Source organism: Stegostoma tigrinum, chromosome 32 (genome assembly GCF_030684315.1).
Source record: "Stegostoma tigrinum isolate sSteTig4 chromosome 32, sSteTig4.hap1, whole genome shotgun sequence".
Classification (NCBI taxonomy): Eukaryota; Metazoa; Chordata; class Chondrichthyes; order Orectolobiformes; family Stegostomatidae; genus Stegostoma; species Stegostoma tigrinum.
The window spans coordinates 1,013,169-1,039,257 of record NC_081385.1 but is presented as its reverse complement, the minus strand read 5'-3'; the positions used below and the strand labels follow the sequence as shown (position 1 = coordinate 1,039,257).

The following is a 26,089-nucleotide window of genomic DNA, read 5'->3' as shown; positions in this document are numbered from 1 at the left end:
CAGTTTCAAATTCTAAAACACATCAACTCTGATAGCTATTGGTTTGTTTTAGGCAGGGAAATTAATCTATCTCCACCTCAAAAATATTCAGTGATCCACTTCTCAAGGCAAAGAGTTTCAATGTTGCATAACCCTCAGAAAACTCAGTTCACCCTGACAGGACGGAGTTCAAGGTTAGCTTGGGATAAACTGCAAAACCTTTAAACATGTTCAGTGATCCAGATCTAAAAAGCTACTGTGTACAGTCACAAGAACACTCAGCACAATACCATCCTGGGATGTTTGTGCTCTGGACACTTCTGTCAACAGTCCCAGGAACTCATCATAAACAGTCTGTTCACCAAGTTCCTCAGTCCAGTCTAGGGCACAGGATCAGGGTGAAAGGTCAATCATTTAGGACTGAGATGGGAGAATATTCTCCGCTCGGAAGATTGTGAAATTTTGGAACTGGCGAACAGCAGGGAGGGAGTTCTAGGGGTTTGACCCAGTGACTGTGAAGGAACGGCGATGTATCGCCAACTCAGGATGGTGAGTGGCTCGGAGGGGAACGTGCTGGTTTGCTGTCCTTGCCATAGCAGACTGAAGTGGTCATGGGTGTTGACTCGGGAGTACTTGGGAAGCACCTTATGCCACTGAGCATCATTGCTGAAGGGAGTGAATACTAAAGGAGGCAAACAACAGGCTGCTTTGTCCTCGATGGAGTCAAGCTTGAGTGACGACAGGACAGGTGAAGGCTCAGTGTTTAGTACTGCTGCCTCACAGCGCCAGGGACCCAGGTTTGATTCCACCCTCGGACAGCTGTCTGTGTGGAGTTTGCATATTCTCCCCGCATCTGCGTGGGTTTCCTCCAGGTGCTCCGGTTTCCTCCCACAGTCCAAACATGTGCAGGTTAGGTGGGTTGGCCATGCTAAATTGCCCGTAGTGTTCAGGGGTGTGTAGGTTAGGTGGGTGGGTCTGGGTAGGATGCTTTGAAGTTCGGTGTGGACTTGTTGGGCCGAAGAGCCTGTTTCTACGCTGTAGGGATTCTATGATTCACTCCAGACTTGTGTTTTATAGATCGCTTTGAGAAGTTAGGAGGAGAGTCCTCGCTGCAGGATTCCCAACCTTGTGGTCATTGTATTTATTTTTTGATAGTAGGGTATTCAATGATGGTAACGGCATTGAATTTCAAGGGGCAGTGGTTGACTTCTCTCTTGTTAGAGATGGCCATAGCCTGGCATGTAAGCAGCAAGTAACACTTTCCTCACACATCTGACTAATACCTGAATATCATCCACGTCTTGCTGCATTTGGACACAGATTGCTTCCCTATCTGTGGAGTCATGAACGGAGCTAACATTGTTTTTATCAATGAACATCCCCCTTCTGAGCTTATGATGGAATCCCATTTCAAAAGCACAGGAACACAGAGCACATCCTGCCCTACTCAGGTGCGATCCTCTTGATTAGAAGGTAAACTAAGGCCTGATTTACCCTTTCGAGGAACATCAAAAACATTTTTATCAGCCATCAATTCCATTTTTAAGACCAATAGAAGTCCTCTCTCCAGTATCCTTGCCAATATGTATCCCTCAATTAACATAATTGAATGGTCATTATCATACTGTTGTTCGCAAGGTCTTACTCTGCACAGACTAGCTGCATGTTTTCTTCATTACATCAATGACTATTTTTCAGAAATGTTTCATTGTCTCTGAGATCTTTGGAGTATTTGGAATTTGTAAAAGATGCTGTAGAAGTGCAAAACTTCAACCCCAGGCTTGAAGTAGACCAGATAACAATTCAGAGGTTTGCATTGCTGAAGAATCTCAGGATTTTCCAGTCAATGAAACAGCCAAAACTCATCTGGATTAAAAGGATTAAGAAACCCAAATACCAAAAGCAAAAAGTAAGTAAATCTTCTTTTAAAAATATGTGTAATGCTCACAATCAGATTCTGGTTAAATTCCACCTCATTCCCGATGCTTCGATGATGATTGGAATCTGGGCAGAGCTACTATTGAAAAATCAGATAAAATTCCCAATGACTGATCGAACCAGTTTTGTCAAGAGTGAACGAGATTACCTCAAGTCAAAGTGACTGGGGATCACAACCTGAAAATTAAAATCTGAACCTTGTGGGAATTTCTTTTTTAAAATTATATTTCCTGAACTAACGGAGAGACGCTATTTAGTATCACTCATGATCTAATTGGAACACACAAAGTTTTAAATAGATCATATACAGCAAATCCACTTTTATTACTGAAATCAATTTACTCATTCCTTATAACCAGGTATGGAAGGGTAACTCTTTAAACATTACCCACAGAGATTGTAATAACTAATAAAGACATGTGACACAGAGAAGTAGCCACTGCCAATGTGGACACCAAAGGAGAAACATTTCATACAGACGAAAACAAGGCAGTTACTGTGTGGAGGAACCTGGAGCCAGAGAAATAGACAATACATTAAACACCAAACTCACCATGATGTCGCAACTTTCATGTCCTCAGCATATCCCAACGTGATTCACAATCACTGATTGTGCCACAGGGATCAGTGCTGGACCACGATTATTTACAATTATTTGTTAATGAAATGGATGTGGAAAGTGAATATACTATCACCATGTTTGCAGTTGACACAAAAATAGGTGGGAAGGCAATTAGTGACAATTATTGACACAAGGAGAGTGGTGTAGACAGGATAAGTGACAAAAACATGGCAGATAAATGTGAGGTTGTGCACTTTGGCAGGAAGAATAGAAGAAACAAATGTTATTTAAATGAGGAAAATCTGCAGAAGGCTGCAGTACAGAGGGATTAGGCACTCTCATACGTGAATGACATTCAGTTGGTAACAGGGAAGACTGTTGACCTTTATTTGAAAGGGAATGGAGTATAAAAATAGGATACAAACAGAAAAATACTGGAGAAACGGAGCAGATGTAGCCCCATTGTGGAGAGCAAAGCAGAGTTAACATTTCTAGACTGAAAACATTAACTCTGTTTCTCTCTGAAGCTGCTGCCAGATGGGCTGAGTTTCTCTAACATTTCCAGCATCTTCAGTATTTTGCTTATATTAAAATAGGGAGGTCTTGCTAAAATGTTAGATTACACCTTGAATATTGTGAATGGTTTTCTAAGGAAAGATGTACTGGCTTGGAGGCAGTGCAGTGAAAGTTCACTAAGTTGATCTCAGGTATTCAAGGATTGTCCTATGAGGACAGGTTGAGCAGACTGGGCCTGTATTCATTGAGTTTAGGCAACAGAGATGAGCCCTCATTAAAACACACAAGATTCTTAGAGGACTTGACAGGCTGGATACGAGAGTTTGTTTCTCCTTATGGGAGTATCTAGGGCTACAGGGCAATATCTCAGAATAAGGGGTCACCCACTGAAGTCAGAAAACAAGGAATTTTTTCTCTCAGAGGGTAGTGACTCTACGGAATTCTTTACCGTTCAGGGCTGGTGAGGCTGGGTCATTACGTAGATTCAAGATTGAGGTAGACGGATTTTTTTAAAACAGTGAGGAAATCAGGGATTGTGGGGATAAGGCAGGAAAGTGGAGTTCAGGATTGTCAGATCACCATGATCTCATTGGAAGTTGGGCCAGATGCCATGGGCCAAATGGCCTCCTTCTGTTTCCATGTCTTATAGTGTTATAGTCTAATCAAGCAATCAGTTTTGAAGTCATTGGTGTTTTGTAGGTAAGACCCAGCAGTTAAGGTGTACGGACCATAATTGCTTTATTGTAATTCCCCACTCTCAGGAGTTGAGTGAATACAAGGAGTTACGTGAGAGAGGGAGTGAATGAAACTGAAAGACTGAATGCGGTGCTCAGTCTCAGTGTAGGCTGTGCAGAAAGTGATATGGTCCTAATGCAAATAGCCAACTGGTAAGTGATATTTTCTTACAGTTTATAAGCATAATATATTAGCTTAAATAAAGGTAGGGACTTTCAAATACAAAAGAAGTGTTTGAAATAAAGGAAGGTCCCTAGCTCAATTAATTTCTCTGAAAGAGGGTAAGTAGTTTAATCTAGAGACGAGTAATGACAGGAGAGCTCAGGCCCATGGTGTGCTCCCCTGGTGCAAGGTGGGAAATAAGGCAAGCTCCCGGTGTCCCTGCCAACTACGTGTGCAGGGCATGTGTCCATCTGCAGCCAAGAGCTGGAACTGTGGGTGGGCTCACTGCAGAGCATTGCTGATACTGAGAATGTTGCAGATTGTCCATATAGTGACACTACAGGTGAGAATTATACAGACAGAATGGGAATAGGTGACCATCACACAAAGTAAAAGGCCCAGGAAGGAAGTGCAGGAGTCCCTACGGTCGGCCCCCTCTCAGACAGATATACTGCTTTAGATACTGTGTTGGTGGTGCTGGTGGTGGTGATTGGGGGTGGGTGGGGGGAGTGGTGGTGAAGGAGACTAAAATGGCTGCTTGGGGAAAGCAGCATCTGTCAGGTTCAAGGCTCCGAAGCTGTCTCTGCTGAACAGAAGGGAAGGAAAACAACCAGGAGGGTACAGGGATCAGGGATTCAATGGCAAGGGGTACAGACTGGCACTTCTATAGCTGTAGACATGAATCCAGGATGGTACATAGTGTCTCTGGTGCCATGGTCAGTGATGTCTGGAGTGGGAGGGTGAACAGCCTGTGATTGTGACTTACAGAGGGATCAATGATACAGATAAACAGGACAAGGAGCTGAAAGCTCAGTGTAGGAAGTCAAGAGTTAACTTAAAATGCAGGACCTCACATATAGTAATCTCAGAATTACTCCAATTGCAACAGTGGCGAAAACAGGAATAAGAGGAGTGGCCAGATTAATGCATGGCTAGAGGAAAGGTGTACGGCGGGGGACGCGGTTAGATTCCTGAGACACTGGGACCAGTACAAACCTGATGGGTTGTATCTGGATAGAGCTGGGACAAATATCCTCACCAGGGGCTTTTAAAAAGTCTCTACAGTGTGGAAGCAGGCCATTCAGCCCATTGTCCACACAGACCTACCCCCCTACCCTATAATCCCACATTTCCCATGGTTAACCCACCTTCCCTGCACTATCCTGGACACCATGGTCATTTTAGCAAGGCCAATCCACCTAACCTGCACATCTTTGGGCTGTGGAAGGAAACCAGAGCACCCGGAGGAAACCCACACAGACACAGGGAGAATGTGCAAACTCCACACAGACAGTCGCCCGAGGCTGGAATCGAACCCAGGCCCCTGGCACTGAGTGGCAGCAGTGCTAAGCGCTGAGACACTGTGCCACCCCACAGGTTAAAGGATCAATTACAGTTGTGAGAAGGGTGATATGCGAAATGGATTAACAAATGAGGCTTTATGGGTTGAGTTTAAAAAACATGGCAATCATATGACTAGGTGTATATTACAGACCCCCAATACTGAGAGGGAAATGGAAGAACATATATGTTGACAAATTTCTGTCTGCAGGAAAACAAGGACAATAATAGTAGGAGACTTCAACCAACTATCCCGATATCAACCAACTATCCCGATATCAACCAACTATCCCGATATCAACTAACTATCCCGATATCAACTGGGTTTCAAACAATATGAGATGCATTGACAGTGAAAAACTCATATACTGTGTCCTGGAATTTTTTTTTAAACAATATGTTACAAGCCCAACGAGGGAGGCCACATTCTGGGTTTAATTTTGACAAGTGAAGATGGGCATGTGAGTGAAGTGACAGTGGGAGGCCATATCAGGGATAGTGACCACAATTTCATTACGTAGTGATCGTAACCATGTCAGCCAGGTCAACCTCATTAAATATGAGTTCCCTGATTGGGGCTGTTAATCTGGTCCCATCAGGGAGCCCTGGCTGTCAGATAAAAACAGGAGTGTTGGCACTTGCAGCCCCTTTTCAGTCACCTTTAGATCCTTCTTTTGTGTTTTTGGTTGCACTTCAGCCCCACGCTCCCGATCACTGGGTACCCAGTGCGGAGGGGAGGGGGCAGCTCAGACATTCTCCTCGTGGATCTGCCCCATGGGCCTGGCCAATGGTTATAAACATGTCCAGGCAGCGAGCTGTGAAGGGGATCGTTATGGCTGAGCGCCTGCCCCTCTTACATGGTATTGTTCGAGCCTGAGTGCCTCTGGAAAAGGAGCATGCAGTGTGCAGCAACACACTCAATGACTTTAGGGAGAGGTGGGCACTGCGGCATTTGGGCTATGTTATTTCCTCGTCTAATTCTATTTTGATGTGATCCCTACCCTCCCCTTTACTTTCTCTTTCCCATAGGCATTGCCCCAGCTTGGGCTCTGCTTGTCACTAGTTGTTTGGCCAAATGGGTGTTTAAAAAAAAGAACGTGAGTGTCAGACACCCTGTTCACTGTGAAAGCAGACTCTGAGGGAGCTGAAGTCAAGTACTGTCCACCTTTAAATAAACAGTGACCTGGTGACAGGATATCGACCTCTGTGAAGTTGTTTCAGTTGCAACGACAGAAAAGCACACTCCTGAAGAAATTCATTTTGAGTTGTCTTTGATTTGGGGTAAGCATTTCTGGCTTCATGCCATTGTTTGGGAAGTTTGACAATTCTGCCAAAGACTGGGCCCAGTATGTGGAAAGAAAGCGTTATTTTTCCAGGGAAATGACATTGGGGCAGATGAAAAGCTTGTGGGCCTGCAGCTTTTTCAATTATTCGAAACCAAACATTCACTGAGGCACCAGGTACTAAAACCTTTCAAGAGTTCACGGATTTAATTAAGGAATATTACAACACCAAGCTTCCTCCAATCCTGAGATGCTATCAGTTTTACTCAGTAATTCGAGCTCCAGGGGAATCCATGTCAGGAATTTTGATGAGGTTAAGAAAATTGGCAGAGGCAAGAGGCTTGTTTTAATCCTTAATGAGATGCTGAGAGACCATTTGGTATTAATGATGCAACCATATAAAAGCACTTACTAGGAGAAGTCCAACTAGACTTCAAACAGGCTCTACAACTGGCCTTATCATTGAACAATGCAGCAAGCAAAGCAAATGAGTTGCAGGGGAGTAGGCACCCTCGACAAGTTGGTGAAACGTGACTTCCCACACAGAAAGCCATATTGACTACCTTTAATCAGTCCCTGCATTTCCAAATACATGTAAATCCTGTCCCTCAGGATTCCCTTCAACCACTAATGTCATGCATGCCAGTCTACAGTCCCCTGACTCTTCCTTATCACCTTTCTTAAATTGTGGCACCACGTTAGCCAGCAGCGAGTCTTCTGGCAACTTGCCTGTGGCAATTGATGAAGGATATATCTCAGCAAGGGGCCCAGCAATCTCTTCTCTTGCTTCCCACAGAGGTCTAGGGTACATCTGATCAGGTCCCAGGAATTTATCCATTTTTATGCATTTTAAGATGTCCAGCACCTCCTCTTCTGTAACAGGGGCATTTTTCAAGATATTGCTATTTATTTCCCCATGTTCTGTATCTTCCTTATCCTTCTCCACAGTAAACATGGATATAAAATATTTATTTAGTATCTCCCACATCTCTTGCAGTTCCACACATAGGCAGCCTTGCTGATCTTTAAGGGGCCCTATTCTGTCCCTAGTTACTGTTTTGTCCTTAATGTTTCTGTAGAATCCCTTTGAATTCTCCTTAACCTTCTTTGCCAAAGTTATCTCATGTCCCCTTTCTGATTTCCCTCTTTAATATACTCCTGTAGCTTTTATACTCTTCTCGGGATTCCCAATCTCTGTTGTCTATACCTGACATATGCTTCCTTCTTATTCTCAACCAAAACATCAACTTCTCCAGTTATCCAGCATTCCCTACACCTACCAGCTTTGCCCTTCACCCTAACAGGAACATACTGTCTCTGGGCTCTCGTTATCTCACTTCTGCAGGTTTCCATGTATCCAGCCGTCCCTGTACCTGCGAACGCCCCCAACAACTTTTGAAAGTTCTTGCCTAATGCTGTCAAAATTGGCCTTCCTCCAATTTAGAACTTTAACTTTTAGATCCAGTCTATCCTTTTCCATCAATATTTTAAAACTAACAGAATTGTAGTCACTAGCCCCAAAGTGCTCCCCCACTGACATCTCAGTCACCTGCCCTGCCTTATCTCCCAACAGTAGGTCAAACTTTGCACCTTCTCTGTATACTGAATCACACAGTTTTCTTGTACACACTTGACAAATTCGCCTCCATCCAAGTCCTTAACACAACCGCAGTCCCAGTCTATGTTTGAAAAGTTATAATTCCCTACCATAACCACCCTATTATTCTTAGAAATAATAGGGTTATCCCAAATCAAAAACACCACTCCCCCTCCTCTCTTGCAGTCCCCCTCCCCCCAACTTTTTATCCTTCCTATAGCATCTATATCTTTGAATATTGACCTGGCAGTCCTGTCGATGCCTGAGCCATGTTTCTGTTATTGCTACAATATCCCAGTCCCATGTTCCCAAACATGCCCCAAGTATTACCTGTTAGGCCTCGTGCATTGAAATAAATGCTGTTTAATTGATCAGTCCTACCTTGTTCTCTGCATTGTTCCTGTCTGCCTTGACTGTTTGACTTGCCCTTTTTCCCAACTGTACTAGTCTCACTCTGATCTCTTTCCTCGCTATCTCCCGGTCCCCAAGCCGCGCACACCACACCACCCCCCCCCCACCACAATCCCCACTAGTTTAAATCCTCCCGAGCATTTTTAGCAAATCTCCCTGCCAGTGTATTAGGCCCCTTCCAATTCAATCTGTATTTCTTATACAGGTTAGTTCTACCCCAGAGGAGATTCCAATAATCCAAAAATGTGTATTCTTCTCCCCGCACCAGCTCCTCAGCCACACATTCACCTTCTCTATCCTCCTATTCCCACCCTCATGAGCTTGTGGCACTGGAAGTAATCCAGACATTACTATCCTCGGACCTTCTTTTTAAGTTCTTGCCTAACTTCCTATATTCTCTCCTCAGAATCTTGATCTTTTCTCTCCCTATATCATTAGTTCCAATGTGTACAATAACCTCCTGCTGGTCCTTCTCACCTTTGAGAACATTCTGCACCCTCTCCAAGATTTCTTTGATCCTGGCTCCTGGGAGACAATGCACCATTCTGATGTCTTACTGTCTGTGCCTCCAAGTAGAGAGCCCCCTATCGTAATCGATTGCTTGGAAACTGGCATACCCCGCATAACATCAGAGCCAGTCTCGGTACTAGAAACGCGGCTGTCAGTGCTACGTTCCCCAGACAGTCCATTACCCCCGATAATTTCCAATACAGCAAACTTGTTTGAGATGGGGACAGCCACAGGAGTCTCCTGCATTATCTGCCTCCCTCTCCTACCTTCCCTGGAGGTTACTCATCCACCTGATTGTAAATGCAGTTTATCTTGCTTCCTGTAACTACCATCAATCCCATCACATCACCCAGCTCCTGTAAATTCCTCATTGCCTCTAACCGCTGCTCCAACAGATCCATGTGATCCCGTAGGATCCGCAACCAAACACACTTCCTGCAAACATAATCATCAAAAACATGGAAACTTGCCCTAATCTCCGACATCCAACAGGAAGAGCACATCACTCTACTAAAGGTCATCTTTGCACCTCAACAATCTATAGTCCCAGAAAATAGCAGTTTTACAGCTCTAAAAACACTGCTGCACGTTAACTTTGTGTCTATGTTTCTATATTTTTAAAGTTTAATCAAGAAACAGAACTCAATAACAAAATATAATTTAAAAAACTACTCTACTCACTATTGTAGATTTAAAACAGAAAAACAGTAAGGTTACACTTTAAAAAGTCACTTAGCTGCTCCCCTACTGTGAGCTCCCCCACATAGGCTTCACCAAGGTCAGCTGTGAATTTTGCTATTTATTTTTCTCAGAATGAACTCTAACGTGCAGAGATACTTGAAGCCAGGCAGCAAAGTGCGGTACTCCCTCAGCACTGACCCTCCGACAGTACAGCGCTCCCTCAGCACTGGCCCTCCGACAGTGCGGCGTTCCGTAGCACTGACCCTCCGACAGTGTGGCGCTCCATCAGCACTGACCCTCCGACAGTGTGGCGCTCCCTCAGTACTGAGGTCCTTTTCGTACTGGCCCTGTGTGTGGATCAGTACTGTACTTGGTGCTTCAGCATACATTATATGCTGAAGTCTCTGTATACAATTTGAGTACATATCCTTCTGATTCAGAGTTTTCAGAATAGACAGTTCTACCCCGACCCAACTACTGAATATCGCAATCCTAACTGTGAGAACAAGTTCAGCAAGTTCCTTAGAAACTATGCCTGTGATTCTACCCATAATCCACTGTGACACGCTATTTCAAAGGAATGAAATGTAACATTTAATCTCCCACAGAGCACACCCAAGGGGAGGTGGTGTGTGTAATGTAGTAACTCAATAGTCCAGAAGCCTAAGGCACTGGGAACAAGAAAATTAAATTTTATCCATGGAACCTTTAGTCAAATCTAAGCAACACTGATGACTTCATGATGTTGTCAGTTTGATGCAGTTCTAAATGAAAGGGGCACACACAATCCACCTTCAGTTGATCCAGAAATAGCACAGCATGCAGAAATTCACTCCACATGTGTAATCTCACTGCAAGAGGCCAGAGCACTGCCACGGATAGAAAGTGCTAAAAGATTGATGGGCACACAGTCGGAACAGCATTGAAAGAGACTTACTCAGAGCGTAATGCCAAACTGTACATATTCTGAGATTGTTTCATGAAGAAAGTACTGAGGAAGTTTTACTTTCAGCTTCAAAGAGTAAAACTTTGTATTTACACCTGTGCTGTCCCAATCCTGGGAATGTTTAATGTGGACAGTTCAGAGGAACCTTTACTCTGTATTTAACCGTATGCTGTCCCTGTCCTGGAAATGTTTGATTGGGACAGTGAGGAGAGAACTTTTACTTGGTATCTAACACTGTGCTGTACCTGCCCTCAGAGTGTTTAATGAGGACAGCGTTGAGAATGTTTTACTTTCAGTTTACAAATTCAAGTGAGTTTTACTGCCTATGTAACCCTCTCTATCTGACACTGTATCTGCTGTATACGTTTGATAGGACACCTAAATGACAGCTTATTGATTCCAGCATTAACATCTTGCCACTTAATGATACACTTTGGGAGTTCAGTTTGACACAATAAAGACCATCACCTCTTCAGGGATCTGCAGGCGATATCTAGAACATTAACAAACCTCACAGAATACCAGTGATACGACAACAAACTGCAGTCAACTGTCACAGAACAGCCAAATAACACAAATCAACTTGTAAACTAGTGTGATAGAAACAAATTAGTAATGTTGATAAATAATTACAAGCTGCTATTTTAAACTTGTACAAATTTAGTTTCAATGATTAACAATTACAAAATGAAAAATATAAAACCCTTGGTAGTGTGACCAGCCCTATGATAAAGAGCACTGTAAGCAAATGAAATAGGTATCTGTTACTGAATTAACCCTCATTACACCACAATTTAAACAGCAGAGAAGGTTAACACCGAAATGAAATAAAAACTAAAACTTAAATACAAATTGTTATTGTTGATATTACAGTGCAGAAACACAAAGACCTTCTCATTAATAATTTGCAATTCCACAACACACATCACATAGTGTATACTTCATAAACTCACCAGCTCCAAACTATTCTAAAATCATGGTTATCAGGATCCCACTTACTATATAAAACAAGAGGATAGCGAAACCTTTCACCGTCTTCAACCCTTGATGTTTATTTCTGCTTTTTCAGCAGAAATATTATACTCCCAAATGAAACATTCTCTCTCCCTAACTATAGGCCTGCCCCCGGAGCTTTCGAGGGACGAATCGAATCCTCGACGCTTGAATGACAAACACAAGCTACAACAGCGTTATCACCCAAAGATTTGTATCGTCCTTCTCCTGACCTCCAATATCCCATGTTATCAGCTCTACCAGCCTCTGGTGTTGCTTGAGAATGCTGGGTTACGTACGCCCATCTGGCAGGATTGGGAAAGCATTAACATGGGTTTAGCTATCTTTGCCCAGAATGGAACGTGAAGCTAAAATTATCCTCTTTCTTCATTTGCTGATAAGGACCGCAATGACAGACAAGGCCAGCTGCTGTGGTGATAAGCCATCGTATATTCCAACGGCAACAGCTGGGCCCTTGGAGCTGCATTCTCAATCTAGGATTCTGAACATGACACCTCAATCATCTCTAGAACCCAACCCAATACCACTTTAGTGATGTAATACAATTTTTAAATGTAGGGGATAAAAATTGGATCTGAAGCAAGCTTGGAGCCAGTCAGTGGTGCTGAACACTACTTGGAGACAGTGTTTTACAAAGGCAGGCAGCAGACTTGATTGGGTTAGCAATGGAAGAGGCAGGATAGCAAAGTAGAGCAGCTTGACAGTCCAAGCAAGTCCCCAAGCACTCACTTGTCAGGTACATAATCTGCTCTGATCAAACTTTGTGCCACTGCGTGAAATGCCTCATTTTGATCATTTTTAAGTTTTCAAATGAGCAGCAGCTTCTTTCTGTGCTCCCAAAGGGCGTACACTAAAATGTTCCTGATCATTCACCGTTCTCATCCTTACCTTTGAAAATTTGATTCCCTCTTCAGCCTGCTAATCTCTTCAACAAGCTTAACAAGTTAACTGGAGACATGAAAGGAGCTGGCTTTGTGCAGCTCCTTTTAAAAATTCCAGGGATTTTGGAAAACCTGACACACCATTCAGGACCACTATTTCCCACACCTATCCTCACTCCCACAGGATCATTGAGTGGAGTCCAAGGGCTGGATTTTCATTGTCTGAAGAAATAAAGTCAAGTGCCTCAAAGTGGTGTACAGTTTGACAACAAAAGCCCAGCAACTTACTCCAACATTGGGCCTCTTACAGAGGAACAAACATACGAATTAGAGAAAAGAGATTTCCAAAGTCTTTCAGGCTCAGAAATGATTTTTCCTCATGTCTGCCTTAAATAGAAGGCCCTTATTATGAAACTATGTTGCCTTGTTCCAGACTAAACAATCAAAGAAAACACAGAACTGCAAATGCTGAAAATCAGAAGCAAGAAGAGATTGCTGGAGAAACTCAGCAGGTCTGGGAGTAACTGTGGACAGACAGCAAAGTTAATATTTTGGGTCCAATGGCTCTCCACAGATGCTGCCAGACCTGCTGAGTTTCTCCAGCAATTTCTGTTTCTGTATCCCATTGTTCTAGTTTCTCCCACAAGTTGAAACATTCATTACGCATCTACCTTGTCAAGTCCTCTTGGGAACTTATACATCATCCCCTACTTTTCAAATAGGAGCCAATGCATATCGAATCAGCTTATCCAACCTTTCCAATGAAATAGCATTTATCCCCCCCCCCCCCCCCCCCCCAGGTATTAGTCAACTGAACTGGTCTAAAGCAAAGACATTGTTTCTTAAATAAGGAGACCAAAACTGTACACAGTACTCCAGAAGTGATCTCACCAACATCCTGTACAACTGTAGAAAAACCCTTATTTTTATATTCTAATCCCTTTGCAGTAAGCAACACTATTCTCTTTGCCTGCCTAATTATTTGCTGTCTCTCTATATTAAGTTTGTGATTCACGTACTGGGACATCCAGATCCCTCTGTACCTCAGAACTAGGCAATCTCTCCAATTAAACAATATGCTGCTTTTCTATTCTTCCCAAAAAGCAGACAAATTGATAGTTTCCCACATTATAATCCATCCATTAAATTCTTGCCCACTCATTTAACCTTTGCACAGACTCTGCACCATAATTGCTACAAAACTCTGAATCAAAGTTTACAATTCCAAGACTGTGCCACTAGCTCCCAATACTCACTCACTACTTGTTTACTTTTGGAAATGATACTTAATTATTCAAATGTGCTGTCTGGAAATATTTAAAAATGTAAACCATACACAACGTCTTATTTTGAAAAGTCAGTCTTTTCCTTTCTTTCTCCCTTTATATGGATGGTTCAAAATCAATTGAAATAATCAATTGAAATGCAATTGCTTCGCCACTTGTGAAGATCTTTGCATCCTCGCTCTCCACTGGAGTCGTACCTGAGGACTGGAGAGAGGCAAATGTAATTCCTCTCTTCAAGAAAGGAAATAGGGAAATCCCCGGCAATTATAGACCGGTAAGTCTCACGTCTGTCGTCTGCAAGGTGTTAGAAAGGATTCTGAGGGATAAGATTTATGACCATCTGGAAGAGCATGGCTTGATCAAATACAGTCAACACGGCTTTGTGAGGGGTAGGTCATGCCTTACAAACCTTATCGAGTTTTTTGAGGATGTGACTAGTAAGGTTGATGAGGGTCAAGCTGTGGATGTGGTGTATATGGACTTCAGTAAGGCATTTGATAAGGTTCCCCATGGAAGGCTCATTCAGAAGGTCAGGAGGAATGGGATACAGGGGAACTTAGCTGCTTGGATACAGAATTGGCTGGCCAACAGAAGACAGCGAGTGGTAGTAGAAGGAAAATATTCTGCCTGGAAGTCAGTGGTGAGTGGGGTTCCACAGGGCTCTGTCCTTGGGCCTCTACTGTTTGTAATTTTTATTAATGACTTGGACGAGGGAATTGAAGGATGGGTCAGCAAGTTTGCAGACGACACAAAGGTCGGAGGTGTCGTTGACAGTGTAGAGGGCTGTTGTAGGCTGCAGCGGGACATTGACAGGATGCAGAGATGGGCTGAGAGGTGGCAGATGGAGTTCAACCTGGATAAATGCGAGGTGATGCATTTTGGAAGGTCGAATTTGAAAGCTGAGTACAGGATTAAGGATAGGATTCTTGGCAGCGTGGAGGAACAGAGGGATCTTGGTGTGCAGATACATAGATCCCTTAAAATGGCCACCCAAGTGGACAGGGTTGTTAAGAAAGCATATGGTGTTTTGGCTTTCATTAACAGGGGGATTGAGTTTAAGAGTCGTGAGATCTTGTTGCAGCTCTATAAAACTTTGGTTAGACCGCACTTGGAATACTGCGTCCAGTTCTGGGCGCCCTATTATAGGAAAGATGTGGATGCTTTGGAGAGGGTTCAGAGGAGGTTTACCAGGATGCTGCCTGGACTGGAGGGCTTATCTTATGAAGAGAGGTTGACTGAGCTCGGTCTCTTTTCATTGGAGAAAAGGAGGAGGAGAGGGGACCTAATTGAGGTATACAAGATAATGAGAGGCATAGATAGAGTCGATAGCCAGAGACTATTTCCCAGGGCAGAAATGGCTAGCACGAGGGGTCATAGTTTTAAGCTGGTTGGTGGAAAGTATAGAGGGGATGTCAGAGGCAGGTTCTTTACGCAGAGAGTTGTGAGAGCATGGAATGCGTTGCCAGCAGCAGTTGTGGAAGCAAGGTCATTGGGGTCATTTAAGAGACTGCTGGACATGCATATGGTCACAGAAATTTGAGGGTGCATCCATGAGGATCAATGGTCGGCACAACATTGTGGGCTGAAGGGCCTGTTCTGTGCTGTACTGTTCTATGTTCTATGTTCTAATTTTCACTAAGAATGAAGCAGTCCTTAACTCTGAGAACTGAATTCATGGCCCACTTCCAAACCACATTCTGCATTTGGATGAAGGTCGCTATCAAAAACACAAGCATCTCAATATAATCCAGAGAGAGGCCATTTACCCCATCGAGTCCACACCAACCCTCGGAACAGCATCCCACCCAGATCCACCACCCCTACCCTATTCCTGTAACCCTGCATTTCCCACAGCCAATCCAGCTAACCTGCACATCTCTGGGCTGTGGGAGGAAACCACAGGGAGAATGTGCAAACTCCACACAGACAGCCACCCGAGGGTCCCTGGTGCTGTGAGGCAGCAGCGCTAACCACTGAGTTACTGTGTCACCCATCATTGTCTTTGAAGCAACACAACATCCTGCATTTGTGTAAACAGGAAGAGGAGGAGTCTACAGCCACAGTACTCTGAAAATGTCTCATCCGATCTTGGAAGTTAAGCAGACTCCAGCCTGATTTGTACATGGATGGAAGATTGCTTAGGAATACCAGGAAAGGAGGAGGCTAATAAGCCCCTTGAGGATCATCAGTAACCTAACTCTGCTGATCTACTTCGGGCTCCGTGTTCATTAACACTGCACTGTACTCAACAAAAATCTCTCAATTTCATTTTCTAAATGATCAATTAAGTCCTTGCCTCAACAGCTTTTTTGGGAGAGAGATCCAGATTTTCCAATCTCTGCCTCTAAATGACTCAGTTCTAACCATTGCTCCCCACTAGGATACAATTTCTTGCTCAAACAAATATATACCAGGAACAAAAACGGATTGCAAAAGGGTCACTGGACTCAAAACGTTGACTCTGCTTCAGAACTCTCCACAGATGCTGCCAGACCTGCTGAGTTTCTCCAGCACTTTCTGTTTCTGTTAACAATTTCTCCCTAACAACTTTTGAGCCTCTTAAAACTTCTGAATAAATTAAAATCACCTTTCACCTAAATATTTTATATTAAATGCCGTCTGTACAAGGAGTTTCAGCATTTTCCACATCAGTAAATCTCCCTGGCTGGCAGACAGTGAGTTAAGGAACAGTTTGATACAAGAGCTAGCTTACCGTGATTGAGAGGGGGCAGCCCAGCTACCCGGTTCTGGCTGCTCACTATCATGGCCATGAACTCTCAGAAGCTCCGAGTCACTTCCAGTCTCGCACAGCTCCTAAACACACTGTGGGGCTGAGCCAAGCAGCCAGGCTCATGTGGGTGAGGCACAGGCCCCGAGGCGTTCCCTGAGAGTTTCCAGTATTGGCTTCCCAGGAAAGTGTGCATTGCAGCACAGCATCGGATTCAGAGAGACTCCAGGAACTGGGTCCTGGATTGTAGACAAAGACAGCGACAGAGACAGAGAGAGACAGTAACTCCCACCCTGACCCCTACCAGGGCACAGCTGCTGCCACTCATTCCCTCAGGGAATTGGGACAGACATTGTGTTCAGTAAGAGCCCTCTCAGTTTGGAATTAGAAACCAAGGAGATACAATGGGCTCAAGGTCATTTTCTTGTCCCTCTCCTGTTGAGTCCTGACAACATTGCCTTTTTTATTGCATAAAAATAGACTTCATAAAAAATTATCTTTATATACATAAAGGGGGACTAAAATCCTGCAAGATGGCAGTGGAGTGGGGGCTCATCTGCTCCTGTCTGTACTTTCTTCTTTTTATTATCCTTCTACTTTTGCTCCTTTTCCTCCTTTTTCTTTTATTTAGGCCCGGGTGAAGAGGAGCCTTCAGCAGCAATGCCAGGACATGCCAGACACAGCTCCACCACCTACATTCCCCCACCCCCACCCCACAGACTGGGCTTTCCAGAGAACGAGACTGACTTGTTCACACCTCCCCCACCCCCCACTGGCCTGGACTCGAATGCTAGGCCACGGTAGCAGGTCGGCAAGCCCAAATGCCTTAAGGAGGATAAAGGTGATCTGAGGCAGGCTGCATTTTCAGGGTATTCCACTGTTCCTTAATTGGCTTGCCCTGAGCCTAGGAGGCGTTAACTGAACTGTGATGACCTTTGCCTTAGTTTTACTTTCTTTATTATTATGTATGGCTTCTGTCATTGATACAGGTGCCATGGTGTGGGTAGTTATAAAACTTTTCACTATTTTTCACGTGAAAGTACACACGACAATAAATTTCAATTCTACTCTGTACAGGTTTTGCATATGAAGAAGAAAAACAAACATTGGAATTTGACATTCTCTGTGGTTGCAAACAAAAAGGGCATTAAAGGATGTCAGACCTGAACTAACGCTCGTTGTACTTTGGCAGAACATTGTTTTACTGAAGGGCTGGGTGATATTCTGGGAGTTCACGGTGTTCGGGGTGATGGTGGTGTTCAGAAAGTGTTAGACAGTGGGGATGGCCCCAAGAGCCCCCAACTGCCACAGTATTAATAATGACAGGGTAGGGTGCAGGATGACATGAATTTGTCTAAAGAAGTTATTTCACCGCATCACAAGTGTTGTTGAAACTGGTAGATATTTGTTGAGAGATTGTTGTACAGTCCAAACTGGATGCTACCTAACAGATCTTTCAGAGCAATTTAATGTGTGTGTTATTTTTAATCAATGAGGGCTCACTAGATTCACTCTTGGGATGAAAGGTTTGCCTTATGTAGAGAGTTCTAGAATGGAATTATATTCTTAGAGCTTCGGATAATAAAAGATGACCTCATTGAAATATTCTTGGAGGGTTTGAAGGGGTAGATGCTGGGAGGTGGATTTCCCCTGGCTCGACTGCTTGGAGTTTTATTATTTGAAGGTAATCTTCTAGAGTCCTATACCGCACAGAATTGTCGATGCTTTGATAATGAGTCAATTTAAGATTAATATTTTGGACTTTAATAAAATCAAAGAATAGGAAGTCAGGTTGGAAAAGAGAATTGAGGTTGCTGACTGGCCACAGTCTTAATGAACAGCAGGTTTGAGGGGCCGAATGGTATACACCTACTCCCAAATGTACGTTCTAATAGAAGGGCACTAAAGCATCTGGAGCAGAGATGAACTACAAATTGGCTGCAATCTGAGTGACCTCATTCTGTCTCCACTTATTTATTGTCACTGTGATTAGGGGGTGAGTGTTTGTGGGGTCTTTCGAGGAGGGTGAACCTGGCTGCAGGGAAATGTAATTGCCATCCTTAAAGCCAAAATAAACAGTGGCCCATTCCAGTACAAATTGATGGATACAACTGACCTTCCAGCACTGTTCGAACGGGAGGTGTTCCTCATGTATTTTCTAATATTCACCCCACAACCAACATCACATAATTTCAATGGAACACAATCCAGCCTCACATTTTATTATAGTATCAGAGATAATGGGAACTGCAGATGCTGGAGATTCCAAGATAATAAAATGTGAGGCTGGATGAACACAGCAGGCCAAGCAGCATCTCAGGAGCACAAAAGCTGACGTTTCGGGCCTAGACCCTTTCTGATGAAGGGTCTAGGCCCGAAACGTCAGCTTTTGTGCTCCTGAGATGCTGCTTGGCCTGCTGTGTTCATCCAGCCTCACATTTTATTATCTCACATTTTATTATCTTGGCTTTTGTGCTCCTGAGATGCTGCTTGGCCTGCTGTGTTCATCCAGCCTCACATTTTATTATCTTGGAATCTCCAGCATCTGCAGTTCCCATTATCTCACATAATTTCAACATTGTCAAGTCAGTTGTTGTTCCTAACTACACTTCTGAAGAAATTAATTAGCTGCAAAGTGCTTGGGGACATATTGAGAGTGTGAAGGATGTGAAATAGATGCAAGTCTGTCTCTTAATGAGTGAAGCAGCTCAGTATAGTCCCCCCCCCCCCCCCCCCACACACACACACACCCCGGTTTTACCTGCTCTGGGTGTTTCCAGCCGTCACAGGATCAGAATTTTCCTTCTGCAGTGAGTTCTGTTTATTCCATATCTGGTCCCAGGTGAAGAACCTAAAATGCCAGGGATCACGAAAAGTTAAAACAAGTGTGATCTCCCCCAGTACATAACCCTCACTGGGAGCACCTCCTGAACATAGCCCCAGAGCATCGCAGCCAATCTGTATTTTGGGGGCAAGAAGAGGGTTCAGAATGAGACTCCATTTACCATAAGGCCATAAGACATAGGAGCTGAACTACACCATTTGGCCCAATGAATCTGGTCCTACTCAATCTCAATCCCTCCAAACTCAATACCAACCTAGTGAACCTTCTCTGGAATGCCTGCAATCCCAGCATACCTCTCCTTAGTGAAGAGGACCAAAATCGTTCACAGTATTCCAGCTGTGGTCTAACTGGTGCTTTTTATAGTTTTAGCAAGATTTCCCTATTTTTATACAAAACAACACAAAGAACCACACATGCTATAAAAATGAAACCAAAACAGAAACTCAGCAGGTTTGGCAGAATCTCTGGAGAGAAAGCAGAATCAACGCTTTGGGTCTAGTGATCCTTCTTCAGAATTATTAGTAGCTCAGAAAAGCTGGTATCGATGCTGAAGACAGGAATGGAGTGAAAAGGATGGATAATGGTGAGCCAGGGATAAAGAACAGCTTCATGATAGGGTCTGTTAGTGGGTGGCTGTGCTGAAAGCAGCCCTGGTCACAACAGGTCCAGGAGCATGGGGATGGGTAAAGGACACAGAAGGTGCTTAGGATCTAAAATTATTGAGCTCAATATCGAGTCCTGATTCTGGAGGGTCTCCAAACGGAAGTTGTTCTTTCAGCTTACAGTGAGCTTCACTGCAGCAGTGCAGCAAGCCTGAGACAGAGATGGTGGCCAGGGACCACTGTGGGGTGTGGAAGTGACAGGCAACCAGAAGCTCAAAGTCTTTTTGTGAACAGAATATTGGTGTTCTACAAAGAATTCAGCCAGTCTGTGTTTCATCTGGCCAGTGTAGAGGAGAGCACATTGTGAGCAGCAAATACAGTTGTGTAGATTGAATGAAGTGCAGATAAAGTACTGCTTCACCTGTGCCTGGGGCATGGGGAAGTGAAGGGGCACACCTTCTGATACACTTTCTGTGGTTAAAAGGGGAGGTGCCGTGGGGCTGTGGGGAGACATTGGGAGTGGAGGAGAAATGGGCCAAGGTACTCCACAGGGAACCATTCCTACAAAACGTTGATGTGGGAGGGGAATATGTATCTGGTGGTGGCATCCTGCTGGAGGTGGCAGAAATGGCAGCTGGTGGTCCTCTGGAACAAATACCAGTGAGGTAGTAAGTGAGGACAAGGAGGAGCTATCACTATTATGGAAGGAAAGAGGAGTGAGAGCCAAAGGCAGGGAATGGGTCAGATAAGTCTGTCAACCTCAGTGGTGGGGAATCCCCATTGCTGGGGAATCTGTGGTTAAGGAGACGAATGGACATTCCACAGGGTCTTCTTGGAAGGTGGCATCATCAGAACAGATACAGCAGAAACAGAGAAACCCGCTACTGACCTTCACTGCTATTTTATGATCCCAGATCATATTTTGTTGTTGTACTTATCCCATCCCGTACCAACAAAACGCTCTTTTTTGCCCGTCCTTGTGAAAAATCATTTACCTCTGAGTATTTTGTTTCCAGCTTTGACCTTCTCACTATATCTCCACAATGGCGATAAGCTTATACCCATTTACTTCTATTGTGCCATTAGTTTATTTATTTTGCTCTGAATACTATATGCATTTATATACACAGCCAATAATTTTGCCAAATACCAATTTTACCCCTTTGAGCCTATTTGCTAATAAAGGCAAAATCCTGCAGATGCTGGAAATCTGAAACGGACACTGAGAATGCTGGAGAAACTCAGCAGGTCTGGCAGCATGTGTGGAGAGAGAAACAGAGTTAATGTTTGAATTTGGTCTGACTTTTTCAGAACTCTGGCATTCCCCAGCTTTCTCTGTGTTGACCCTGTCTTCTGCTGATTTTCTATGATGGTACGTTTTAGGTACCATTATCTAATTTGCAGCCCCCTGAAATGCACTATATCCTTTGCTTTATAAACCTATGTCTCCCCTCTCACCCAAGCCCTCCTCTATTCAGTTTTGAGCTCTCTCTACAGCCTAGTTATACAATTTGCCAGGATATTAGTCCTAGCGTGGTTCAAGTGAAGCTGGTTCCAGCAGAATAGTTCCCTTCTAACCCAGTCCTGGTGCTCGTGCCCTGCAAATTGAAGCCCATTCCACAACAATCTTTGAGCCACACATTTAACTCAACTTTATTTAGTCTTTGTCTGTTTGCCTGTGGATCAGGTAGTAATACCATACATGTTCCAACACCAGTATTCAAATTTACAAGAATACCTTTTCAAAACTTACACATTTTATATAAATAAAGATTAGCCTTTACAATAAAACTGAGGTCGGAGGAGGAAAGCTGGGGACAAATGAAAGATGAGAATTGTAACTTTTGTGTTTTGCATGCTTTACCCCCAGTGCAGTCAAAATGTTTCACAATAAGAAAGCAGGCCAGAAACCCAGCTCTAGGTTATGTAGAAAAGTGAGTAGCAGATATAAACAAAATCTACTTTACAGGAACAAATAATTTGAACGTTAAATACAAACTTCACAAGACTGCAATGTCGAGCTAAGACAGGGGTTTAGATTGTGTTAGATGGTTATCAGCAAAAAATAAAACGAAAATCAATTCTCAGTCTCTAAACTGAACACAGAATGATTTTAAACAGTTTTACATTTATTTCTAGAAATCTGTGGTTCTGGTCCAATTACATCAGTTGATTCTTACAGACCCTCCACACAATACTGAAAGGTTAACCCTTTACATGCTAATTGCTGCAGTGAAATGCTCCTCTGGCCAGTGGTGGTCATCAGTGTTTCCCCACAGGTTCTATTAATGAAGGCCTGGTGTGTATTCTTTAATGCAGAAGGCCCCAGACATTCTCTCAGGTGGACAGAATAGATCTCATTTCAACCAGAGTGGAGGAATTCTCCCTGGAGTTATGGGTAATATTTATTCCATCAATAAAACAGATCATCTGGTCACTTACACGTTGCTTTGTAGGATCTTATTTGTGCACAAATTGGCAGATTTTCTTTATATTACGACAGGAGCTCCATTCAAAGCCTGAGGCAGTAATTGGTGCGCTTGGTCGCTTCGGGAGCAGTCAGACTGTAAAACATTTTAAAACATTTGGGAGGGTGAAAATTCCCACCACAACAGGATTTTAAAAATTCAGGATTACATGTTTCACACGGAATCTAATTGCTACAATTCCTGAACTGTCTGATTCTTGCAGTGGTTACACATATCCTGCACAATACAACAGCAGTGACAGAGTGTATCAACCCTGTGTAACAGAATGGATCAGGGGCAGTCCCACACAAGGCAGCTTTGACCAACCGCATTGCCCAGATCTGCACGCACTCAGCTGTGTGTTAGCTCAGGTTAGAAGGTGAAAGAGCTTGCTAGAGAAATGACACAAAAACGGCAGAAAAGTTCAGAGAACACTGAATCTACGAACCAGGTGACTCAGGCCTTTAGGCCTGCGATACTATCCAGTAGGATCACTGCTTTCATATGAGGAGAGATCGGTTTGACCAGGGCCCGTGTTCGCTCATGTTTAGAAAGAGGAAATCTGATTGGAACGTGTAAATTTCTCACAGGGTTAACAGTCTCGATGCAGCATGGATATTCTCCTGATTGGGGGAGTCTAGTACCTGGCACGCAGCCTTAGGTAAAGAAACATTTCTTTACTCAGAGGATGGTCAGCCTGTGGAATTTGTTAGCGCCAAAAGGCTGTGGAGGTTGGGTCACTGACTATATTCTAAAAAGAGACAAATACATTTTTAGAGATTGAAGGAGATCGAGGAGATTAGGGAGAAAGCAGGAAAATAGTGCTGAGATCCAGGATCAGCCAAGGATCATCCTGAATAATGGAGCAAGCTTGAAGGGCCGAATGGCTTTACTTCTGCTCCTAGTTTCCATGTTTCTGTAAGACCTTTGAAGTCTCTTCCCCAGACCGCAGTGGAACTGGGTCATTAAATAATTTTAAGGTAGAGGTCGATACATTTTTGACAAATACAGGAGCCAGAGATTATTGGATATTTGAGAATGAGGAGATGAGGTTCCAGTTGGACCAGCTAGGACCTTATGAAATAGCAGCACAGTGTCAAGGTGTACAATGGCCTACTCCAGTTCCTGCTCTTCCTGTATCTGTTTGTTGATGGCGGCCAGTACCCAGTGGAACACATGCCAATGGCAGCCTCATCTTCAGAACAGGACAGAGGTTTTTGTTAAATTGCTGGCCTCCAGGCCTTGTGTTTGGGTAGGGTCACTAACTCCAGCCCTCATTTCAACATAACTAGCTGAGCGGGCACTATGGTCAGCATGGACCAGTTTGGGCTGAAAGGCCTGATTCCATGCTGTGCTGCTCTACTCTATAAGCAACATGAAGGAGCTCAAACATCTCCATCTGCTCCACCAAAGACCTTTCTTCTCCTTTATAAGGTCAGATACAGAAATATTCACTCATAACTATACACATTCAGCACGAAACAATCATTTGTCATCAGGCAGCAAAAGCTGGACAAAATTAAGGCTTGGGCTAAGATGCAACTAGCGGTCACAACAACATCATTACTGTCACTAACCTCCTCCACAATCACCAGCCTCAGTCTTACCATTAACTAGAAACTGAACTGGACCATAAATACTGTACCTTTAGGGTCAGGCTAGGAATACTGTGGCGAGCAACTCACCTCCTGACTCCCCAAAGCCTGTCCACCATCTACAAGGCACAAGCCAGGAGTGGGATGGGATACTCCCCACTTGCCTGGATGGCTGCAGCCCCAGCAACACTTAAGAAACTTGACACCATCCAGGACAAAGCAGCCGCTTGATTGGCACCACATCAACTTCCCAAGGGACCTTTGTGAGCACCTTCCAAACGCACCAACTAAAATGAAGAAAGGGCAGCAGGTAACACGGGAACAACCAGCTCACCCCCACAAGCCACTGCCTTACCCTGCTTTGGAAATCTATCGCCGTTCCTTCAGTGTCACTGGGTCAGAATCCCGGAACTCCGTCCCTCGGGGCACACACGAAGAAGCTCTCTCCATCTCCGCCTCCGGGGCAGCGAGGGACGGTCAGCAGGGACTAGCCCGGCCGGAGTCACTCACAACACCCCCGTGAAACCACCCCCCACCCCCCACACTGCCCCTCTCCTGGCCATTAGTTGCATCCGTGATCTAAATGGTTAGATTTCAGCTTTCCGTTCGGAATCACAGGGAATTGAAATGGATAAATAACTCGGGCTTTTGCACTTACAGTCTCACAGAGAGTCGCTTCAATCTCCATGAAGGTTTCGCCAGTTCTCAGGGCCCTGCCTCTGTCTCTGTGTCTCTCCCGTAACCTGATCCCGAGCTAAACCCAACGCGGCTCAAACTGCGGCTCCTGCGATGGTAAATAGTCACCAGATCGCAGTGTCAAGTGACCCATTACTGAAATGAAAGCTCCGGAACGGAGTGCGTGGATCCAGCGAGAGCGCAGGTTATCGCCCGGAAAGATAACAGAGCAAGGGGCAGCGAGAGAAGGTGATAACAGTCCGGTCTCCAGCCGCTGAACTGCCACCCCCACAGTCCCCCTCCCCACTCCTCCCCCACCCCCCACAGTCCCCACAGGGAAATGACTGAAACAGACCCTCACTCCCTGCTCCCATTCAGAAACAGCTTCACAAATCCAGGATCCGCACACAGTGCGTGGAAACAGAACCGTGGCAGAACGGGGGAGGCTATTCGGCCGGTTATGTCTGTGCTAGTTTTCTGCAAGAACCGTTCACCTTGTGAACCGTTTCCGCCTCACGGTTTTGCAACTTTTATTCATTTCAGATGATGAATCAGTTCCCCTTTGGATCCTGCTACTGAACAAGCCTCCACTCTCACTCTGGTCATTCCAGACCCCGAGCTCTCGCTGCAGAAAAGAAGTATGTCCTCAGTTCTTCATCTCTTCTTGGAAATGGAAACTGGTTCACCTTGTTGGGATCTCGGACTCACTCCATGACCTTATGGTAAAGACAGATTCGACCCTAGCAATCAAAATGTCTTTAGACGATTATCTGCAGAGAAAACCCTTGCAGGCGAGTGGCTGGAGGGAACTGTTCTTAGAGAGAGATAGCACAGACACAATGGACTGAATGGTCTCCTTCTGTGCATCCCATGAATCCACATTCTTACACAGATCTGTAGATTGTGAATCCTTATCCTTCGATTCTGGGAAAGTGCCGGAGAATTGGAAAACTGCCAAAGTAACACATTTATTCCAAAAGGAAGGTGGCAACGTTGCTTCACGAAGGGGCTGCCAAATTGATTAGAATTCTTTTAGGAGGTTAGAAGCAGGATAGATAAAGAGGAAGCACAGGATGAAATATATTTGGATTTTCAGAGGGTGTTTGATAAGGTATACATGTTAGGCTGCACAATAAGAGCCTGTGTTCTTGGAGGGAGAATATTTATATGGCTAACTAATAAAAGACAGAGAGTTGAGCTCCGGAGGACAGTTCAAAATGACAACGTACAACTCATGGAGTGCTGCAGGAATCAGTGCTGACACCAACATTATATTACAGTATACATTAATGTCTTGGGCAAGGAAGTGAATGTACTGTAGCCAAGCTTGTGGA

General features: G+C 44.2%; 1 protein-coding gene across 5 annotated transcripts in view; it reads right to left on the bottom strand.

Moving 5' to 3' along the window:
• The window catches only part of LOC125466901 (ubiquitin carboxyl-terminal hydrolase 2-like), a 283,930-nt gene extending 258,980 nt beyond the window's left edge, over positions 1-24,950 (bottom strand). The window contains exons 1-3 of one of the 5 annotated variants that reach the window (XM_048562037.2): positions 24,739-24,950; positions 22,460-22,581; positions 19,332-19,421 (exon numbers count right to left, since the gene is read on the bottom strand). Coding sequence is in view for 1 of the 5 variants with exons in the window: in XM_059638959.1 (XP_059494942.1) it covers positions 16,556-16,613 (58 nt within the window). In the remaining 4 variants the exon portion in view is untranslated. Of the gene's footprint in view, positions 1-11,614; positions 11,745-11,887; positions 11,920-16,555; positions 16,662-19,331; positions 19,422-22,459; positions 22,582-24,738 lie in introns of those variants that run through there. The other 4 variants (XM_059638959.1, XM_048562042.2, XM_048562040.2 and 1 more) reach the window with 4 other exon arrangements.
• Between the last annotated feature and the right edge of the window lie 1,139 nt (positions 24,951-26,089).